The sequence below is a fragment of the Solea senegalensis genome, linkage group LG10 (assembly GCF_019176455.1).
Source record: "Solea senegalensis isolate Sse05_10M linkage group LG10, IFAPA_SoseM_1, whole genome shotgun sequence".
NCBI lineage: Eukaryota > Metazoa > Chordata > Actinopteri > Pleuronectiformes > Soleidae > Solea > Solea senegalensis.
In genome coordinates, this window is record NC_058030.1 from 13,549,618 (window position 1) to 13,570,641 (window position 21,024).

The 21,024-nt window shown below is 40.7% G+C and overlaps 1 protein-coding gene across 5 annotated transcripts; it reads right to left on the bottom strand.

Annotated features, from left to right (window-relative positions):
- Positions 1–695: 695 nt before the first annotated feature.
- skor1b (SKI family transcriptional corepressor 1b) lies at positions 696–7,903 on the bottom strand. 5 transcript variants are annotated; one of them, XM_044035344.1, is made up of 8 exons: positions 7,662–7,901; positions 5,510–7,263; positions 5,077–5,170; positions 4,874–4,978; positions 4,683–4,736; positions 4,070–4,144; positions 2,502–2,576; positions 696–2,151 (listed from the first exon to the last, which is right to left on the bottom strand). In XM_044035344.1, exons 2-8 carry the CDS (start codon positions 7,244–7,246, stop codon positions 2,000–2,002), a joined length of 2,292 nt encoding a protein of 763 aa, XP_043891279.1. In that variant the 5' UTR covers positions 7,247–7,263; positions 7,662–7,901; the 3' UTR covers positions 696–1,999. The 5 variants fall into 5 exon arrangements, with proteins under 5 accessions (XP_043891279.1, XP_043891281.1, XP_043891282.1 ...); XM_044035347.1 differs by having other exon boundaries at positions 2,015–2,183; positions 7,662–7,902; XM_044035345.1 differs by having other exon boundaries at positions 2,015–2,186; positions 7,662–7,902.
- Between the last annotated feature and the right edge of the window lie 13,121 nt (positions 7,904–21,024).

Genomic DNA, 21,024 nt, shown 5'->3' on the forward strand with positions numbered 1-21,024 from the left:
GCCACCCTCCAGGGACACTCGATTCAAACTTGTCTGTCGCTTCCCAGTAACAGACAGCAGGGGGCGCTGCTGTAACATACATGGCATCTCACTCCTGAAGATGACAATGACCTGGATGTCTGAGACAGTACAGACACCTGCTGTAACACAATGTTTCTCAATCGTGGCCCTCGGAAACCTACTGGCATGTGTGTTTCAGATGTTGCCCTGCTCCAAACACACATGATTGAAATGGTCAGCTCGTCACGAAGCTCTAAAAAAGCCTGATAACGACTCTATTTGAATTCGGTGTGTCGGAGCCTGAGCCCGCATTTTAAAACACGCAGGGGTCCATGAGGACCAGGATTACGTACTAGGACAACAGCCATGGCATCAAAACATGTATGCTGATTTTACTTTATAACCTCACCACTGAGATACAAGGCATGCGGTCCGGACTTAGGCCTGACTCAGGGACTCGGACGTCCCTGTCGTGCATGGTCCTCCGTGGGCACCAGCCCTCACTGTACAGCATAAAGCTGTTGCTGCTACTATACTATACTATACAACTTTCTGCTTTACATATTCAATAAAAATAATTCGTCATGGATACTATGTGATCAGCAGTGAAAAATAAAGTATCAACATTACCCTAAACACTGGGCTACTTCGCCACAATTTCATTTCTGATATACTTGACATATTCCACTCCACAATGTCAGATGATAATTTATTTTCTTTTACATGACATTTCAAATACGATTTAACATACATCACATAACAGAGCTCACACTTTAACCCCTTCCTTTAAGATACAAAAAACAAAGCAAGTTACATCTGGATTGTTTACAGGGCTTTATTGTTTTTGCAGACTGGCCCTGGTGGTTTAATTTAAACTGTCGAACAGTTAGTAATATTAAAAACTGACATCAGTTTTGTCAGAACCATCACAACCGAGTTTCACATAGGTCACATTATCATATATTATTTACACATTAGGTCTATTCCAGACTTCTCTCTTAGTGCCGCTTCAGAAACCACTTAAAATCTAAAAGTGGGCTTAATTGCTCCTCCTTGACCAAATGCTGAGTACGAGATATATGTAAATAAAAGCAAAGAAAAAGAAGAATATTATTGCGATGGTTTAACAATCGAAGATTATGTTACTGCAAGCAGGATTTTACTGGCTGATTTACTATTTGCAGATAGGTTTTCGAACAGAAGTTTCGCCTGTTTTTTTATATTATTAGTAGTATCATTATTATTATGATTAGTATTATTATTTGCGCCACTGTTAATTAATAAAGTATCAGAACAAATAATGGCCAATGAAGCATACATTACGATCATTTGCTGGTTTTTATAATAGTTGTTTTACACACTGTCTATTTGAAAATCTACATTTATAACCATAACTGTAGGCTATACTCAAAAAGTGAAAACACATTTTTTTGTTGCCCCCAAAAATTTATATAAATAGATTTAATTATCATAACATAGTGGTTTGTTGCTTATCTTGTGAAAAAAAGGTCCAGATGTCCATTATTCCTGTTAGAACGAGAGTCCACACCGTCTTTTGATAAAATGATTTATTCATTAGCGATGAAAACTATTACAGGGTTGGGTGTATTCATTTAGCCTACTAACTTCTGTGTTCTGTGTCGATTCTTCATACAGGAGATATACAATGGTTTGACAGCTACAAATTCTGATTTTTGTATAGGCCAAAAAAAAAAGTTTCACTCATTTAAAGTGCGCAACCACTGAAGTAAGCAGATGGCCTGCAGAGAAGAACACAGCAAAAGTAGTAGGCTAATTCACAAGAATTAGCTATTTACAAGCTTATCATTGACAACAGAAAACCGAAAAAAAACTTTAATAACTATTACTAGATACAGTACATTGCACTTTGCCACAAATCATAAATATCAGTTGTATCGTTTTTCAGAAAAAAAATTGAGCAGATCCACGTTTATAAAATGTACAAGTATACAAGTTAGTCGGTGTTTGACTCGAATCCTCAGGAGTGCCAGTGGGTTTCCTGTGGTGTGCAGTTTGCCAGGAGCCGCGTCCGGACGCGTCCTGCGTTCCCCAGTGGAGAGACGTGGTTCATGGAGGAAGCAGAGGAGACTTGAAGGAGCAGGAGCCGCTGCAGTGGCGAGGAGTCAACATCTTACAGGAGAAATGGTGCAAAGCGTCGTGAGCTTCTATGAAGAAGGGGATGAAACTATCAATAGTGTACGTGCATGCGAGTGCAGATTTGAAAAATGACACAAAGTAATCTTTAATCAAATATTTTATGAGGCTGTATATCAATAATGCGTGCGTCATATTTGGTTTCACCTTGAGTAAAGTGTCAAAAGAGGCATCTGAGATGCACGCGATTGCTGATAATTAATTTGCATTACTGAGAGAAACTTACATAAACTAATATATGATGATGAGTGAAGTCAAAACAAGTTTGCACGAGCAGACGTGAATGAAACAGGCCGATTGAAACACTTCACTTGTCTCAACCTCACCTCTGACGATGTGGAGCTGCTGAACCATCTCCTCTCTGTAGGAAAGCTCCCTCTTCATTTGATCCTGAAAATTATCTGAGGAAGACACAGGCACGGATTTCAGTCGCAGTGAGTCTGTGTCCACGCATCACAACTTTATACAACGATATTAAATCATTCCAAATAAGACACTTTGTAGAAAAATCTTACTTTTCTCTCATGAATATTCAAAACATCACTGATACATAAAGAGTTGTGTAGTGTAGTGTTGAAAGTGAAAAGGGTGACAGAATTAATCCAATTTACTAGCAGACTCACTCGCCTGTGAGGGGCGCTGTTCTCAAACTAAAGCAAAACCAAAAAATCATAATAAACTTCAGGGCCCCTTAATATTGTAACCTGTATGTTGTGGTGTGGAAATTGTTTAATGCATGATTTATAGTGCAGATTGATATTTAGCAATTTTGACAAAATCAGTGAAATTTAGTTCTTGAATAGTAGTTTTTGGATGCAATATACTGTAGTTGAGAGTACAAAGATTTATATACTGTATAAAAAAATAATTTTGTCTTATGTAGAGTGTTTAATGGAATATAAATCTGAAATATGTGTAACAAAATGAGTGCTGTCTTGTCACTTGATTGTTGTGCTTTGTGTTTCGTTGGAACCAAATCCCACAAGAGAAAAAACAAACTTGTATTCATGGATTCGAGTGAGGTCCACCATACAGGTTTCACATTTACAAAGAAGCATCACTGGGGGATGATATGCAGAACCAAATTTCATAAAAAGCCTTGTTTGTTAAATCAGTTTTTGCTGTAAAATAAATCAAATATTGCACTGCTTATGACGGGTGTTGTTTTCTGTTATTGTCATATACAAAGGTGAAAGAAGATATTTTATAACTGCACTGTCAGTTACTATTATCCTCCCACTGGACTGTGAGTGTGATATTTATATAAACCATTACACTACACTAATTATCTGATCTGGATCATATGCATTAGTCTTTAGTAATAAAACTGCTTTGTACTGTCATGACAGGGTCTATTTTTCTCTTGCTGCAGATTTTTTTTTACAATGATACATTTAAAGAAGAAAAGAATAAAAGAAGTTTTGGAGCATTTTGCAGAGAAGCTAGAGTGTGAGTTACTGCCAGGTAATTAAAAAAGTGAGTGTATGTGTTGCATAGTGTTGACACTGAAAATGGCATAATATCAATTGCGATATTTCAGTTTCACAAATTGAAATCCCCTCTGCAGTGAATGTTACACCATGCACGGATATGTTTCATCAAAAGGTGAAAACCATAATCCTCTCAAATCTCTGTTAAAAGGGATTTGGGAACATTCTTCCAGGGGAGTGTGTCCCTGACCCACACAGCATTTCAGGAAGAAAGGTTCCCCTTAACTGATGTTTGCTTTGCAGAGACAGCGTGTGTGTCATGGCATGCCAAGGCCCGGATGACAAACACAACAAAAGACAAACACTTAACTTGCACCAGTAAAAAATTCTTAGTCCCTATTTATGAAAGCACTGGGATAAAAGCCGGAGTGGTGGGAAATGCACTACTGCAGAATTTGGCTTACCTTTCAAATGTTGAAATTCACGTTCCAGCCTTTTCCTCAGCTCAACCTGCTCTAATAGTTGCTTCTGGAGTTCCTCTAAAAACAAAAAAGGCAGACAAAATAGATGCTGTTTGAGGAGAGTTTTTTTTTTCTAGGACAGGTATCTGTTTTTAATGACAGTGATGAGAACATCATCATCATCATCCTCACTCATCATTTACACTGACAATTCAGAGCAGCTCTTCCTGGGCCTACAGTCTCTGTCCCTTCTGTGTTTCAGGGGGAAAAAACTCCCAAAGATTCAGTCTCCAGAAATAAGATTTTTTTTGGGGGGGAACTAGATGCCATATTTAGCTAGATATTTTGCAAGAGACATTTACAAGGGGTGAACACAGTTTAATGTATGATAACATTTCTTACAATTTATAAGTAATGAAGATAAGAGGTAAATTGGTAAAATTGTTCTTTTATTTTCTCAAAATTACATTAGATTATTTTTATTATTATCTTTAATCCTGCAGGATTTGTTTTCTGTCCTTTTTAACAAGATAAATTATGTGATTGAAGTATAAATCTGATGGGAATAATAACTATTATTATTATTATTATTATTAGTTATTATTTAGCATCTTACCTTTTTCTAGATTTTCTACGTGTGATGGCACAGCTCTGGCTGGCGCGTCCTCGCCTGAACACACAGAAAATAACGTTATATTTCCCTGTTTGTAAAAGTAAAAAATTTAAATAAAAATAAAACAAAAAATATTAGAGCCGCTGTGTCCTAAAACAGAGCTGATGTTATTGTCTAAGCTCAGAGTGACTTACCGTCCTCTGGCTCACGTTGGGATTCGTCGCTGCTTTGTTCATTAAACGATTTCGTTTCGATCTCCTCCACTGTTGAAGACGGCTCCTCTTTACTCGCACTCTCATCTTAAGACAAAATAAATCGATGTGATGATTTTTTCCTCCGATTTAAAAAATGTTTTGTGCTTAATGTTTTAACAAACGCAGAGAGAGAAAAGCCTAACCGTTTTTTGTGAGCGCTCCACTGAGGTAATTGGCAGGTCTGAACTGATACGGACTTCTCTTTTGTTGCACTTCACTCCTCTCCGGTGTGTAAACCTAAGGAAGAAAGAATCACCACTTCTTTCAGCATTTAAAAATTACAAAACGAGTTTGGTTAAATAATACAATATGAATTAAAACAAAAACAACAAAAAAACTATAATTGTGAAAAATATACTCTATGTTGAAATGAAGTCTTTTAATTTTTATTTCAAGAGGGGATTTGTGAATTGAATGTGCACATGCTGCTTTTACACTGTTTTAAGACACATTTCTCCAACGGGACACAAATATGTCTCTGCTTATAAATACACACAGGCCAAGGACAATAAACCCACTTGCAGAAAACAAGTGTTAAGTCACAGCTTCAGTGTTTCTCAGTTAGAAGTCACTCACTTCAGTGAAAGACGCGGCTATGTGGGTCTCTGATAAGTGCTTGCTCTGCAGTTCTCTGTCCGTGGACTGGGCCACATGTAGACCCATTTTCTGGGAGTCAAACACGCTGCTCTCCTGCGCGCTCTTACACTCGGAGTCGCTGGGGGAAACACTGTGTGTCAAGCCGGGGGGAGTCCGAGCGCACACCGAGGACTGAGGCCGGGAGTTCTCCACCTCCTCATCCTCCTCCTCATCGGGTGTTTTGTTTGTCTCCACGTCCACGTCCGGTTCGCCCTCACTGTCCACGCAGGGGGACGCGGATCGGTAGCTTGAGCTCTCACTTAAAAAATCGGGCGACAAGTAGCCTGTGCGACAGCCGTTGTACGCGCCCCTGTTGCCGTACAGCTTAGCGATGCAGTCTGCGTCTTTAATGACGGGTCTGAACGCGGAGACGTAGCTGATTTTTCGGGGCGCGAGCGCCACCGCCTCCAGCGGCCTCGCCTCATCCCCGGACTTGTCGTCTTCGTTACGCGCGGACTGGGTGCTGGAGCACCGGTCGTTATCAACTACGCTGTCTTTGGACGAGTTGGTGCTGCGGTCACTGTGCTCGGGTAGGTCCATGTCAACGTGTCTGGGTGGACACAGCAGCTGTGGTGCGTGTTTGTGTGGAGTCTGTGGGTACGGCGGCATGGGCAGCGCGCCCGTCGCAGGCCAGAACATGGGGAAGGAGTGATAGGCGCTGTCCTTGGTACCGGGCCACAGCACGCCCGGGAGGCCCGCCTTGCTTTGCTCCTCCAGCAAACCGTCTTCTTTCTTCTGGCACAGGCTGAAAGCTGGGAAGCCGTACGGATGTGGGAACAGCGGCGGTGGGATTTTTTGCAGCATTCCAAATCCTTTATTGGGCACCGGGATGACCGGGTAGCTGCGCGCGCTGCTCATACCGCCGCGATTGTCCTCGCAGCTGAGGATTTTTGCAGGAATCTCGGGTGAGCCTTGGGGACGGTTGTGTCCGTGTGATTTTAACGAGGAGCTGGAGTCTGACCCACTGCCTGGCAGCGTCCTCTTACGACTTCCCCCATTGAACATGGCCTTCACGTCTTCCCACGCGTGTAGAACATCTGTCTGGCTGCCTTTATCTGTTAATTTAAGATGTCGTCTCCAAGAATTGAAATTTGCTGCGTCTGGCTGCGTGTACTTGGACTCCGGCGTGCGATGCGAGTGAAATATGAATTTATTTGGTGAAAAATACATGTTGCAATAGGAGCACTTGATGCACTTGGCTCTGGAGCTGTTGTATCTGGCCGGGATGAAGCTGCCTCGACTCCCCCAGGCGCACTCGTGGGACACATCGAAGGCAAAATTCTCTGGAAGTTTGGGAGGCGAATGGGCCCCAAGAAATGACTTACAAAGTCTCTCTGCCTCGCGTTTAGTGATCATCCCGCAGCGCCTGGAGGAGATTGGCATGGCCCCGGCTCTGCGCAGGATCTCCAGCTGGACTGGGGTGCACTGGACGCAGGTGATACCCAGCGCCACACGCCTATTGTGGATCTCGTTGTAGCTGTAATTCTTCAACAGGGTGTTAGATATCTGCGCAAGGCAAAGTCTCTCCTGGCCATCTATCACCAAAGACACGATGGGTATTCCGTACAGCACCGTCTCTCCCACCTGATTGGGCTTCAGGTTAGTGCTCGGGTAGGAAAGTTCTTGTTTGGAGCTTGGCGAAGAGCTGGAGTCTCGGCCCGCAGGTAAGGGGTCCATGCTTGGAGGCCTGGAGGCTGCAGAGACGACGTTTGACGTGAGCAAGTGAGTTTTTTTCTATCAACAGCATCAAGCAGAACTTAATAATAAATATTTTACACATTTCATGTCATAAGTGTCATTTAAAATCAACACACGTGTAAACAGGACAAAGCAGGTGCAGGACTTAATTTATCATCAATTTGGAGCAAGGATAATGAATAAAAGCAGATAATTATTAATTAGAGTTCAATCATGATTATGATGTGAACAATTGCACGTAAAGTTAATTGGCAACAACTTCAGCCTTTGTTCAAATTGTTACAACACTCATTTATGGGATTAAATCCGGACTAATTCCAACAGACTGTGCGTAAAAATATGTTCTAAGAGCATCTAGTAACAGCTGATCTATTTCGGCAGAACTAAAACTCACCTTCAATGTTCGCGCAGCTCCCCTCCGCAGTGAACGAGAAAGCTGTGAGCAACTGAGTGTGGGAGCGATCAGGAGTATGTGCTGGATAATGTAAAGGTGTTTGCTTTAGGAGTGGGACGCAGTTGTCCGTGCAGCACCGCCTCCTTCCTGCACGCTGCCCTCCTCTCTCTCTGCTCCGCTGTCGGTGTGTGCGGACGGTTTGTGTTGCGCCAGCATCAGCATCAGCAGCAGCAGCAGTGCCCACATGGCCTGCAGACTGTGTTACAGCCCCACCCACAGCAATCAAGTGACGGCAAATCTTAAAGGCAAGGCACTCCCACTCACACAAGCAGAATATGCATTAACTATGGATTCATGACCAATGAAGATTGTTTGAATGCTTGGTCTAATAACAGTCACTGCACATGTAGATAAAACTACATCTGTACAAAAAAAACCCGCGAAATATTTATATAGATAAACATTGTGAATGTTATTCTAAACATAATCTTTCATTACTCGAGGAGCATAATGTCTTTAATTTATTCTTTTGCACTTTGCTGTCTGACAAAATGTTATTGACACTGTGAATGGGAGGAGACTGCAGTGGGATTTGGCTTTCTACTAAAAAAAAAAAAACACAAAACAAAAAAAACACAGCAGGGAATCCACGGACACATTGTTGTGCGCGTGGAGTCGGGGCGCGCGGGGCCTGCATCATGTGCTGGGTTCCCACGGATTCACCGCTTACAAGCAACACTTCGCCTACACGCGTTGTGACAATAACCAGCGGCTCTAAAGGTCACTCTGTGATCTGTGATCTGCACTGAAGTCCACTCTCCACCCTTAAAAAAAAAGAATTATGTTAGAGTCATAAAGAAGGACGTGGCCAGCGTTTAGCGCCACAACAGAGACAAATATCACTTTGTAAAGTCAATAAAGGTTTGGGTTAATCATTTTCCTTTGGCACATGCGCTGCCGGAGCACTGATGTAATATTGATGAAGGTAACAGGACACGCTCCCGCTGGACATATTGACTCCACAGGGACAGGGCTGTGAGGCAATAACACCAATTTGTTCTTAATTATAGTTTTCTACATAATCATCATTATTGCAGTGTTGATTTGAATATAGACAGAAATACATATTTGGGAAATGATTTGAATATTTAGTGCGCAAAATCACGTCGAAAAGAACAGTCACTAAATGCTGCTTTTGTCAAACATATATTTAAAATAGACATTTTATTTGAGATTTAAGTGAGCAGTTCAACGTGAAGAAAGCGGCCTTCAAATAAAACCGCTGCCTCCTCCATCTGCCCGTCTATTGATTATTAAACCTTTAAAAATCATTGTAACCAACAGGCGCATTCGAGATTTTATTTCCACCGCTAAGAATCCCACTTGAAAGGGATTGAAAACGGCTGAAAATAAAACCCTTTAAATTCTTAAGCACACAGTTTGAGTCTCAACACTGAGTGCATGAAGTGCTCGCAGTGTAGTGGGTGTGTTTCAGGAAATGGAAGAAAAAGAAAAAGTGTTCTAAAAAAGAAAAGGTCAGTGAGGTCACGGCCAGGTACACATAGACACACTCTACCTTTTTTGTGCACGAAAGAACAGCTCATTTAAAAGTGTGTCTGCATTAATCACAGTGCTGCATCAAAGTATGATAATCACCTGAACACTCTATTAAAATAAAAGTGCCAGCCCAGGGGAAATCTTACCTTACTCTTTAATTGTTTTGAGGCTTTGATAGGCTTTTTAATCTAAGATTAATTTATGCATTCTTAAATAACTCTACATATGATTAATAAGCTTGAAAATTAAAAGGAGACCGAAGCAATTATAACAAGTGGTTGGTCATCACCTCATTAGATGGTATGAGAAACATGCAGTTTGTGTGTGTGTGTGCGTGTGCGTGTGTGTGTGTGTGCACATGCATTTGCCTGACTGGGAATCACAAAAAGTCACAATGAAGCAGAGACTGTGGAGGAGACTGTTTGATGACAATCAGTGGGGAAAAGAGCTGCTTGCTAATTATTCAGGTCATTTCTAGTTGATGCTCTTTATGAATGGGAGCATTACATTCTTTTATATATGTATAAAAAAAACTTGACATAATAAAACATGTTATTTCTTTCCAGTAGGACTGCACCAGTATTCTATTGTCTCAATTTGATAGTATCACAATATTTGGGTGCCGATTTGATTTGTATTACGATTCAAAATTATACATAATTGAGATTGTCTTCTCTCCTCCTTTCTGTCGTATGACCTAATAACCTACTAGTTAGATTTCCAAAATCACTGTGTATTGCATGTCACTTGGTCAATCAGACATTTATCTAAATTGAAAGGAACAGTGGTACGCCAAACTAGAAACATAAAGTTGTTTTTTTACTCAATGAAGAGTCTTTCTGAAACAGGACAAATTAACATGCAGATAACACTGATAGACAAAACTAGTAGAAATATCATGATTCTGGGGATTCAGGATGTTTAAAATCAGCTAAAATAATTAATTATATATATACTGTATCTGTTTTTTGGATTTGTTTTCCAGGCCACCCTTAATATCCATTTCTTACCAAATGCTCAGATCAGCCACTGATGACCACAGTGCTGGTCCTGAGTGGATCCCGAACTGGACGCACAACAAAAGAGAAAGATCAACCGTTTAAAAGGCCACTGGAGAGGTGCAGTGAAAACAGTGAGACTTGCTAAATGGTCGCTAATGTGTAAACAAGACATCACTCCTCTCCTGCTCTGATGTTTATTCGTCTCCTAAAAGCCCACCCATGGGTCCTGACCCCCACATCCTCCACCGCTAAAGGGAACATTTCTTCTCGCAGGAGGTGGTTTGCAATGTGTGTGTACGTGTGTGTGTGTTCGTAAAGGGGGTGGGGGTGAGTAGGGGGAGTTCATCACTGCATCAAATGAGGCTGAGCGCTGGGACCCTTTTGTCACAGACAGGGACTCATCTGCCAATGGTGAGCTGTGAGGTCCTGCGGGAAGAGAGGAACAAAGGTGCTAAAAGGCTGTGTGACAATGAAGGTGCTCTGAGGAGAGCCTTCAAGTGTTCACACAGGCTGCATGGGACAAGCTGTGCCAATCACTCTGCAATTACTTTTTTGTCCAATCCACAGGCCTTGTGAGGGCATTCATGGAGAGACCCAAGGACACGAGCAACCATGGCAAGGTCCACGTCTCTCTTTCTCTCTCTCCACTTTCCAGCTGACCCAAAACAGGATGGCAGAAATGTGTAGTGAATCACTTCTGTTGATTTAACTGGCAAATTCACTCCATTTCACTTCACAGACGAACATGAGACTGTTGACATTTTAGGATTCAAATGTTAATTTGTCATATATAAACCCATGTAAAGGAAACTGAAAGATAATAATAAAAAGGAGAACACCAAGGTTATAGAGGGCAGTTCTCAAAGAAATTAAATTATGTTTGAGATGTTTTTTTTGACAATCATCATACATAAATATGTACATATGACAACTGATCAAATCTGAGTTTATTGTAGTGAACTTTGGTTGACACTCACATGAGACCAAACCTTTTCACAAATGTAAAACAAAAAGCCTCAGAAGCTATAATTTTGGTGAGATTTCATATTCATTCTTGTTCCGTGGTGACATCAGTTGTAATAAAGAGAGCCCAACGTTCAACTTGTTTTGTTTTAACTACAATTTACTTAAAATTATACGACACGAAAACACAGTCTGGTAAAAAAAAAAAAACTGCATATGATATCATTACACCCAGAAGTATGATGATACTGACTTTTTATTTTGCTCCGGCTATAACACATAAGCACAGCGCACTGGCCTCTGCTATTTCATGATGACACTTAATTGTCAGTTCACCGACTGACTCACTGCGTCGAGTATTTAGAGAGTTTAAGTTTTGTGAATCAACACTGTACACTACAGTGTAATAAAGAAAGATGCAGGAATTTGTCTGCATCCAACCCCAAGCAGTTTCACTGGTGTAATGAGGAGTCAAGTGAGAATGGGAATTATCGTAATGATAACAAAGGTCTATGCAACATAGCTTGGGGCTGTATTGTAGGGCATTACCATAAAGATGCGATGTGCTTGTATTGCAGGGTTTTTGTGTGAGCGCAGGCCAAAGAGATAATAACTATTAGTAGATGACAGTGCTTTGTGGGATTCCAGCTGTGGAGCCCAAATTTCCATACAGATAGCATAGCTCTGGGTGGATGATATGCACATGTGGGGGAAGGGCTGGGTAACTCTGAACACACACACACGCGCACACAGGGTTTGTGTGTGTGGTAAATCTCAGTGCTGGACTCTGTCGTGGTGTCTCCAGTTAGACTTAAGGGTGGACACGCTGCAGGTCTCTGTGGGGGAACTGTCCAGGGTACTGAAACAGCCCACTGATGCTCTGCTGACAGCTTTTAAAGTCAGGTATCGCGCAAATAGCCAGGACTGTGTGTGTGTGTGTGTGTGTGTGTGTGTGTGTGTGTGCGCGCGTGTGAGATTTCCGGCAAGACCGCATGCAGGTGAGAGGCTGTGCAACGAACGTGTCAGCAACGGGGATTGCGGAAAACACTGACAAACAACAAACTCTCCTTTTTTGTAACAAAGAGATAAGAAAATCTGAACTTTCAAGGTTATAAACTTTAAGAACACACACAATACACTCATGGAGTCTCTGCTATAAGTAGTTCAGGGGAGCATCAGCACTCTCATGTCTTCATGGTGGACATGGAGCTTTCTGTTTCTCCATATGATGTTTTCCAGTTACTCCAACTTACTTCTATAGTAACATGACATGTATGTTGGGCCATGTTGAGTGACAACTCTAAATGTCCTGTAGATGTGAACATGAGCACTGTGAAAGACTGGTGACGGCTGAAACAACAAAATCAATTTACTAAATGAATCATCAACTATTGTGATAATTGATTTATCGTTTTTTTGATTATTAAAACAAGATTTTAGCTTCTTAAATGTGAAGATTTCCTGGTTTATTTGCTCCATATAACAAAGAAATCATTAAAAGTGAATCATGTTGGTGTGTGGGCAAAACAAGACATTTGAAAAGATCATCATTTCCAGGTTTGACAAACACTGCACAATATTTTTCTGCATTTTCTGACATTTTATGGACCAAACTTACTCAGTTAATTAAGAAAATACTTGACAATATTTCTAATTTGTCTGAACAGTTTTGTTACATTTCCGGGGCCTAGTTTGTGTTTCTCACTGATAAAGTTAGTGGGAAACATAAATAAATAAACATAAATCACAAGGCCACTCGGTGCCCATATCCAAAGTCTAAACATTTCTTTGTTTTCTTGGACCATAACCTACACCCCTGGGAAAAACGACACACAAACAAAACTCTGTGCTAATAGGAATGGATTACTTTGGATTACCTTACTAGTCATATGATTTATAGTGTAGTACCTTGTTTGTCCTGTAGGAAACCAAAGTGTTAAATTAAAATTAAATGGCTGCGTGGATTGTGGGCATATATTTTTATGGTATACGTGAACCCGTTTAGCTGTTCACAGTGGTATCGCTCTTCTCAGCTGACTCTCAGTAGTAAAATTTCAGATTATACTAGTGAAGTTAAAGACTGGGGCTGGTTTTTATAGAGTAATTAATTTTAAATGTGTTCCCTCAATGTGAACTGGAGCATCATTTTGTAAGAGTGTGTCATTATGACCCAGAAAGGACATGTAGATTGTGGATTTGGGGACAAGTGAGACAGAAAGAGTCAGAGATTAGAAGGCACATGTGATGAATGATCTATGAGAGGAGATTATGTTAATAATAGTAGAAGATCCTGTGTAAATAAGTCGACAAACATCTGTAAACAACAGTGAACGTATTTTCTATCAAACGAACAAAGCTGTTGAAAACAAGGCTCAGGAGACTGAACAGGTAAGAGGGCCCGTATCTCAGGACTGAGCTGCTTAGCTGGTTGACTCACAATGCCAGACCGCTGAGTGCATTTATGTAAAGACGAGGCTCACAGAGACGAGACAAAGATAGTGAGAGCAAAGAGCATGAGGACACCCATCACCCTGTAATTATCCCCCTGGTGTGTGTGAACTGTCCAACTCTGCGTCCTTGATAGATTCACCTGACCCAATAACACAACACACCACCACAATGGACTGGGGAGGGTGGGATAAAGACAACACCATAGATCAGCCAGGGATCAGCAATGAGACAAAGACCTAACATCTGGGAGCTGCTGTGAAATTAAAGAACTGAAAGATTGAACCAATCCTGTTACAGCCTCCCATTAATAGCCTGGGAGCTGCTTGAGAAACGGCACAAGTGAAGTAAAGCAGGATTCAATTTCATTTGATATTAAAGAAATACCCTTTGGCATCTCTCTCTCTTTCTCTCTCACACACATACACATACTCTTCCTCGATGCTCTTCACTCTGCTACCTTAGAGTGATGTATTGAGCCATTTAAATTAACAATGGAATGGTTTATTCTAATCTGCCCGTCCCAAGGAGAGCCCAGGATGTTGCTTGCTGGAGTGGGACATCAACTCCACACACAGCACCTCTGGACCCCAGGCTGGGCAGCGGTGCATGTCGCTCTTTCCAGATAGCCCAAACAATCAGATCAGCCCTCCATCCAAAAGCAGACATTCATATGATCATTATGATGTGGAGAAAGAGAGCGAATAACACAGCTGAGCTCGTCATTACCGGACACGCGGAATAACATCTCCCAAAGACGAGTAAATACATGTCCTTCGTGAGATGGAACAGAGAAAAAGAAGCAGTAAATACACCAAAGTCCTATAAAGGAAATTACTTTTTTAGAGTTGCTGTCGTCTTTATGAACTTCAGCAGCGGCTTGTAAAATCACATTACCTCCTCTCATCCCAGTCTGATACAGACGTCTAAATCATTCATGCCAAGGCCTTGGTCAGCTGAATACAAATGAGGATACAGTGGGTGCTCCATCTGTCCCCTAGGGGGTGTGCAAAAATAGATGTGAAAAAAGCACAGTTTGATTGATGCTTCTACACTCTGAATAATGATCGGTTCAGAGGTCAAACTACTTCAGCGACATGCATTATATCATTAATTACAGACATCAATAAACAATAGGACACTGTCCATATGTTTTAAGTGTGCTTATGCCTCCTGTTTTCCCTGCTGGATCATTTCACAATTAGTAAGCGTTACACAGTAACCCTATAAAACTCAGAGAAAAGACACTCCTCAGCTATTGATTGCATTCTCAGAATAGCACACTGAAAAATGTGGTGTAGTAATTACAAGTGATGAGAGAAGAACATTTCGATCTCACAGTTACATATGCAATTAAAATATTATTCATTACCTCTTAAATAAAAGCCTGGTTCTGAAATCCCATTAAATTTGGGATAATTGTGTGTGTTTAATTATAAGCCGTGGCAGGGAGGAAGGAACGGAGGAAGGAGGAAAGAAAGGAAGTTTCAAAGAAAGTAACAGAATGTGCTGTGACCTATTTAGCAGAGGAGACATTTTGTTTCAAAAGTGACCTTGCTGTGAAACCTCAGCTCAGAATAGCTCTGTGTAGTAGTATTCCACGGCTTCTCAGCGCACACACCTATTACTTCTGTTCCAGGTTAAACAGAGCTGTAAGCAGAGATCAGCGACATCGAATCATCAGTTCATGCTCATCACAAACTTGAGAGAGATATAAAATAGTGAGCATACACTGTCACACCGCCACAAAGTGATCTGTAATCGCTGCATGGCCTTTTAAAATGTGTGCATAGCCAGTTTAATTTAGAGATTTTTTTCTTTTACTTCACCTGATTTCAAAGAGAAATAATATTTATCTGACAGTTGTCGTGAATTGTTGGGCATTTTGGGAAATGTACCAATGTGTTTTTCTATATAAGATGCAATATATTAAGCAGGTCATTTTGTCATTTTTAATTTTTTATTACTGACTTGATGACGGTGTTTCATATAGACTCATGCACTAGTAATGTTTTTTCTTTTACTTCAACGACCACAGTAAGGCTTGACCTTGTGTTTCTCTGGTCTCTGTCCTCCAGTACCCTATTTTTGCTTTGTTTGTCAAAGGCACTATACAAAAAATTAAATTATGATCAATAGAATTGTTCCTGGATTTTGCTTTGTTGTTTGCTATTCCTTAAATTCAGCAGATATATGTGATTTGGGGTCCTCTCTTTTTTTGCTCTCTCTCTCTCTCTTTCAGCATGTCAAACAAACAAACTAAACTACACCACAAACCATAGGGTGTTAAAACAAAGGTAAGAGCCAGACTGTCGAGTACACACTTCACTCATCACTTAGTGACATTGTGTGTACAGACTAAAACAACCTTTAAATGTGCCGATTGGTGGATTGTGTTACAAAGATGGTGTAGCCGTTTCCTCACATTTCCAGTCTTTTTTTCCTTTTACATTATATTCTCAAACTGCAATGCGCTGAAAATTAAAGTAGAAACACAATTCCTTTTTCTGCTACTGCTTTTTTTCTTTCTTTTTTTTAAGATATACAGTATTTATTTTTTATTTTTGTCCACAGATTCAATCCGGTCTATGTAAAAGTTCATGTCTGAGCTGTCTGCTGCCCTGGCACAACATCCCCTGCTGGCTCCGTCAGAGCAGCTTGGCTCGGGCCGGTGGCTTCAACCTGCAGGCAGCCTTAGGACAGCCCGAGCGGAGCTGTCTGCCACTCCTGTGCTTCATTAGGAAACAAAATATAAGGTTTCCACTCCATTAGGAATGACTTTAGGAGTGAAAGCACATAAGACGCCGACTCACCTCATCAACAATGCATTGCAATAATGGCTGAGGATGAATGAGTGTGAGCAGAGAGGGGAGAGAGAAAACAGCATTAGCCAGTATACAATGTCTTTACAGCAGAGTGAAAAGGGGAGAAAAAAAAATCATTAATGCAATAAAATGTGGTCAGATTAATCAAATGCCTCAAACTCCTATGAAAATATTACAGGGGGAGAATTTTCTATTACATCTAATGGTGTCTAATCTAATACTGGCAGTTAAAGGCTTGGGCATCTATTTATTGTGAAACACAATTTGGGAAGTTTAAAGGGACGCAGTGAAGCATGTGTGCAACATAGCCGTCAGGAACATAGGCAGTGATCTTTTCCTGCCATTTTCTTTCCTCCAACTCATAAAAGCTTACCATTAAAGACCGTAGGCTGCTCTGAGTTTGAGGGAAGAATACACAGAGAGGAGAGGCAATATGTAATTAGCGTGTCATAATCAAAATGACCCACTCGGACACTTTATGATCAGCAAGACAAAATTACTGCACCACTGGTGGCAATCTGTGGGCATGTTTTAACACCATTAACGTAATGAAATACAAAAATGTTAATAGCTCGCCTCTTCATACGGACAACAGTCTGGAGCACAATGCTAATTTCACAGTGCATTTTCACTAACCTGCAGGTTGTGAAGAAACGCTGGGCTCAGGAAACATACTATCTTGGTGCAAATGGCTCGGAAGAAAAAGAAGAAGAATACAAAAAAAAAGTCTCCTTGTCTTTTAAAACAATCTGTGAAAAGTATCATTCCCCAGTCGCACATCTCCAGTGACAGACTCTACGGAAGATCTCATTTTCAATTAAAATCTCATTTGCTTGGAAGTTGAAATGAAATCATGTTGTGAATTAGCACATGAATTTACATACTGGGATGGCTGCCAGTGTGCAGGGAGACTAATTTACCTAAAAGACTATTTTTTTTAAAGGATCTCAGTGATGGCGTGAGAGTAATGATGCATAAATCTGAGAGAACATTTACCAACATCTAGCAGCAATGAAGAAGTGGATTGTAAGATGTAACTAGTGAGGAAAAACAAATTTTGTATGTATTCATGTATAGTTGAAGAGCTTTTCTTACAGAGGAAAAGAGTTAACGCGAACTTCAAAAATATGTTGCAAACTTTTAAAAGGAAAATGATTGATGTTTTACTGTTACTTTTTGTATCAGAGTGGAAAACTATTCCGCGTTAATTAAGGATATGGAAGTTTGAATGAGCATGCAGTGTTTTTGATATTAACAAATGAGAACAAAACATGGTGGAAATGCTTATCCTTGAAGTTTTCTAATTCCAACCCGCACAGACCTGCACTTGATGGTCCTCATACCCAGAATACATGCCTTCAATCAGCTGTGCACTGGGCCGCAGATTGTCCACAGTAAATTACTTGCTCATTTTGCAAGGCCTTCTCTGACAAAGAGCTATAGCTGTTATTGATTAATTCTTTCAATTAAATAAAGCTTTGCTCTCTCCACTCCTTGTAAATACCTAGAGACCCCCTATCCAACACAATATCCATTCTTTTTACGCTGCTAACATTATCAGTCTGCACGCAAAATTAATTCCCCCACTATTGCTGAAATAACTATAATTGCAAACTACACAGAGAGAGAAATTGGAAAGGGGTTTTAATATACATTTCCAGGTGTATTCTCCATTTGTTCAAGTCAATAACATTTTTCATTAACATTTGTAATAAAAAAAAAAATGCAAGTTCTGTCCCCTTGCTCATTTCCTTTTTAATTCAGAGATGAATTCACGGCACACTTTCTTAACTGCTATGTGCTACACTTTCTCATTTAATTTGGTTTAAGACATCCAAATGGGATTAATGTTGGCCATCAACTATAAAACATTTTAATTTACATATTTATCAGCTGAATGAGCCATGACTCACAATAGGTAAGATGTATTAATGTGATTGCATGTTGATGCAACATTTTAATATAATAGAAAATCAATATGTGGGTGAAAATGGGTAGCGACTGGAGGAGCACAATTCTCGTAATTCCTGATATTTATTGAGTTATTTCTGTGTAAAGTATTTGTAAAGATGTCTGGAAAAATCCCATTTGCCACTTCAAATGCGGCGCATGGTGATTCATGTGCCTCATGGACAGGCCAAAAAGAAAGGGAAAGAAGAAGAAGATGGAGACCAGTGTCTGTCCTCTCTCCGTCATTGTTATCTCACTGATGCTCCTGCAGGTGGGCAGAATCACATCAGTGTGGCTTGGCCTCAGCTGTACTGAGGTCAACTCTCTGCTCGTCTGTGCTGGAATTATGAGCTAGCCTCTTGCCCGGGGCACACAGGTTTAGCAGTGACCCTGAACATGGTCGCCCCCAGAGGTTGACAAATTTTTATCACCACATTTTCCCAACTTTGCTCAGGAAACCAGCCCGACTCACCAAAGCCAGCCCCACCAGTAGCTTTCCCTAACCTCATATCTCATCTCAGACATAATGGAAAAAATCACACCTCTGTGAACAGGAATATTTTAAGATTTATGGAAAATAAGGACGCGTGTGCTGGAATGAAAAGGGACAGCTCAAAGCCTTTACAGCAGAAAAGTAATGTTTACAAATTACAAATTAAGAGCGTTTAAAATTGTTCTAAAATGTTTGAAATTTCAGAAAAATCACATTACATTTAATTATAGATCTGATTATAATTATTAATTGGCTTCATTCCTTCCCTTTGCTGAAAAAAGTGCAATATATTTAAATAGCTAAGATAATAAATTATCAGTGACAAATGACTGAAACTAATAAATATACATAATATGTACAAATACTGCAGATGACACTTTTAAGCAGGATTTCTGGTATAGTATATGGCAAGCTGCATAGTGTGTGTCTCCCTATTTAATGTAAATCTAGTCTGTGACACAACAATCATGACAAATATCTTGTGTTTGCACCTTTTCTCTCTCTCTAAACCGTTTGGGAGCTCCAAGTCCAGCCCAAAGATAAGGAAGAAGTTGGGGAATTAGCAAAGACATGAGAGACAATAAATCAGAAAGCGCTTTGCTAGCGGCTGCATACACATTAGATCACATCTTCAAGATTTTCAGAGCAAACCGTCGAGCAAAACTCCATTACCTCCTGACACAGAATACAAATGAATCACAACATGGGGTGGGATGGAATTAAAGACCCTTCTCTAATCAATGACAAGCCAGGATGAAACCCTCTCTTCCATGGCTCTGCCATAGGCAAACTTCAAGCCCCTTGAAAACACACACTTGTGTGCATGCATGCACACACACTCAAAGACATGATGGACACACATACACACATTTGGCATGATGTCACTGGCTGTTCTCCAGCTTGTCTTTTCCAAAACTGGTGGTGAGAATGTGAGTATATCGCATGAAGGGACTCTTCCCTTAACCTGCTATACTTCAATTTCACATTGGTTTTTTTTTACAAATAGCAGCTGATTCTGTCAGGTGGATGGTGCCGGATTCAGGCTGTGAGGTGAAGGGAAAAGCTGTCTCTGTTCCGTTGTGCTCTCTTCTGCTCAGACAGATGCACAGGCCTGTGTAAATGACAGCCTGAGCCCGAGGATGTCTGCTGGCTGCCGCGCGGCCTGCTACAGCCTGCAGGTGAAGTGTCTGTGGCGCCATATGGAGCAGGGAAAATTAACAACGAGAGGAAATTCTCCACAACAGCAGGAGGTCTTGCTAGTCTCTCCTCCAAACAAAATTTAAAGATGTAGAGAAACAAGAGAGGGGGAGTGATAAAATTAATGGGGTTCAACATTTTAACACAACACCGACGGCAATGTTTGCACAGAAAAACAAGAATTCCCTTTACAGTTTAGTCACATTGCGCTCCTCCAGTATAAATCAGTGCCTGGCTTAAGTAGTTTGACCTGTTCTATAAATGTACATTAACCCTGCTGGTGCTCCCTCCCAGGTTGTAGTCTCCTCTACAATCGTAGCACAGTGGCTGTTAGTGCAGGTGAGCTGCCTCTGTCCCTGGTGGCTCCTTATACTTGCTGCCATCATTGCGGAGGTGCCCCATGTGGAGCCTCTCTTGGTTTGGGTCATTGATTACAAAGAGCCTCCTGGTTTTGTCTGACAGATGTGAATCCATGCTATTTAATTTGCAGAGTTACCCTCAAAGGGACCACCATTAGCTATCCAATCTGACCACAAATAGTGTTCCATTAAGCAAAGAGTTTGAGAAGCTCTGGTGGTGTGTCTCCTGACAGCATGGAGGAAGCCTTGGCATATTACAGTGAATGTTAAATGCTTAGTTGTTTAAACAAAAGGGAGATCTTACTTTAAAGAACGTCTTTGTTTTAGAGATACATAAAGAGCCCCCTCAGCGGGATTCTACAGGCATATTAGAGCTGAAACTGTCCTTGTTTAGTGTCTAAAGAGGGTGGGGTTGGTAGTTAAAATGTTAATAAGTGCAATTCAGTTTTAATTTAACAGCCCTCTGCATTCCTAATTACTCCACTAGCTGTGAATAAATGAGGAAGAGCGCTCATCTCTTGGCCTCTGCCTTCAACACAAAACACATTCGTACCATTTTCCGATATGGAG

Bases quoted from the DNA above. Each gene is read 5' to 3' on its own strand.
- skor1b (XM_044035344.1), bottom strand. From the start codon at position 7,246: ATGGACCCCTTACCTGCGGGCCGAGACTCCAGCTCTTCGCCAAGCTCC. The intron at 4,145-4,682 runs GTAAGATGCTAA...TTTTGTTTTTAG, and splicing joins CGTAGAAAATCTAGAAAAAG to AGGAACTCCAGAAGCAACTA. The intron at 2,152-2,501 runs GTGAGGTTGAGA...TTCTCCTGTAAG, and splicing joins GCAGCTCCACATCGTCAGAG to ATGTTGACTCCTCGCCACTG.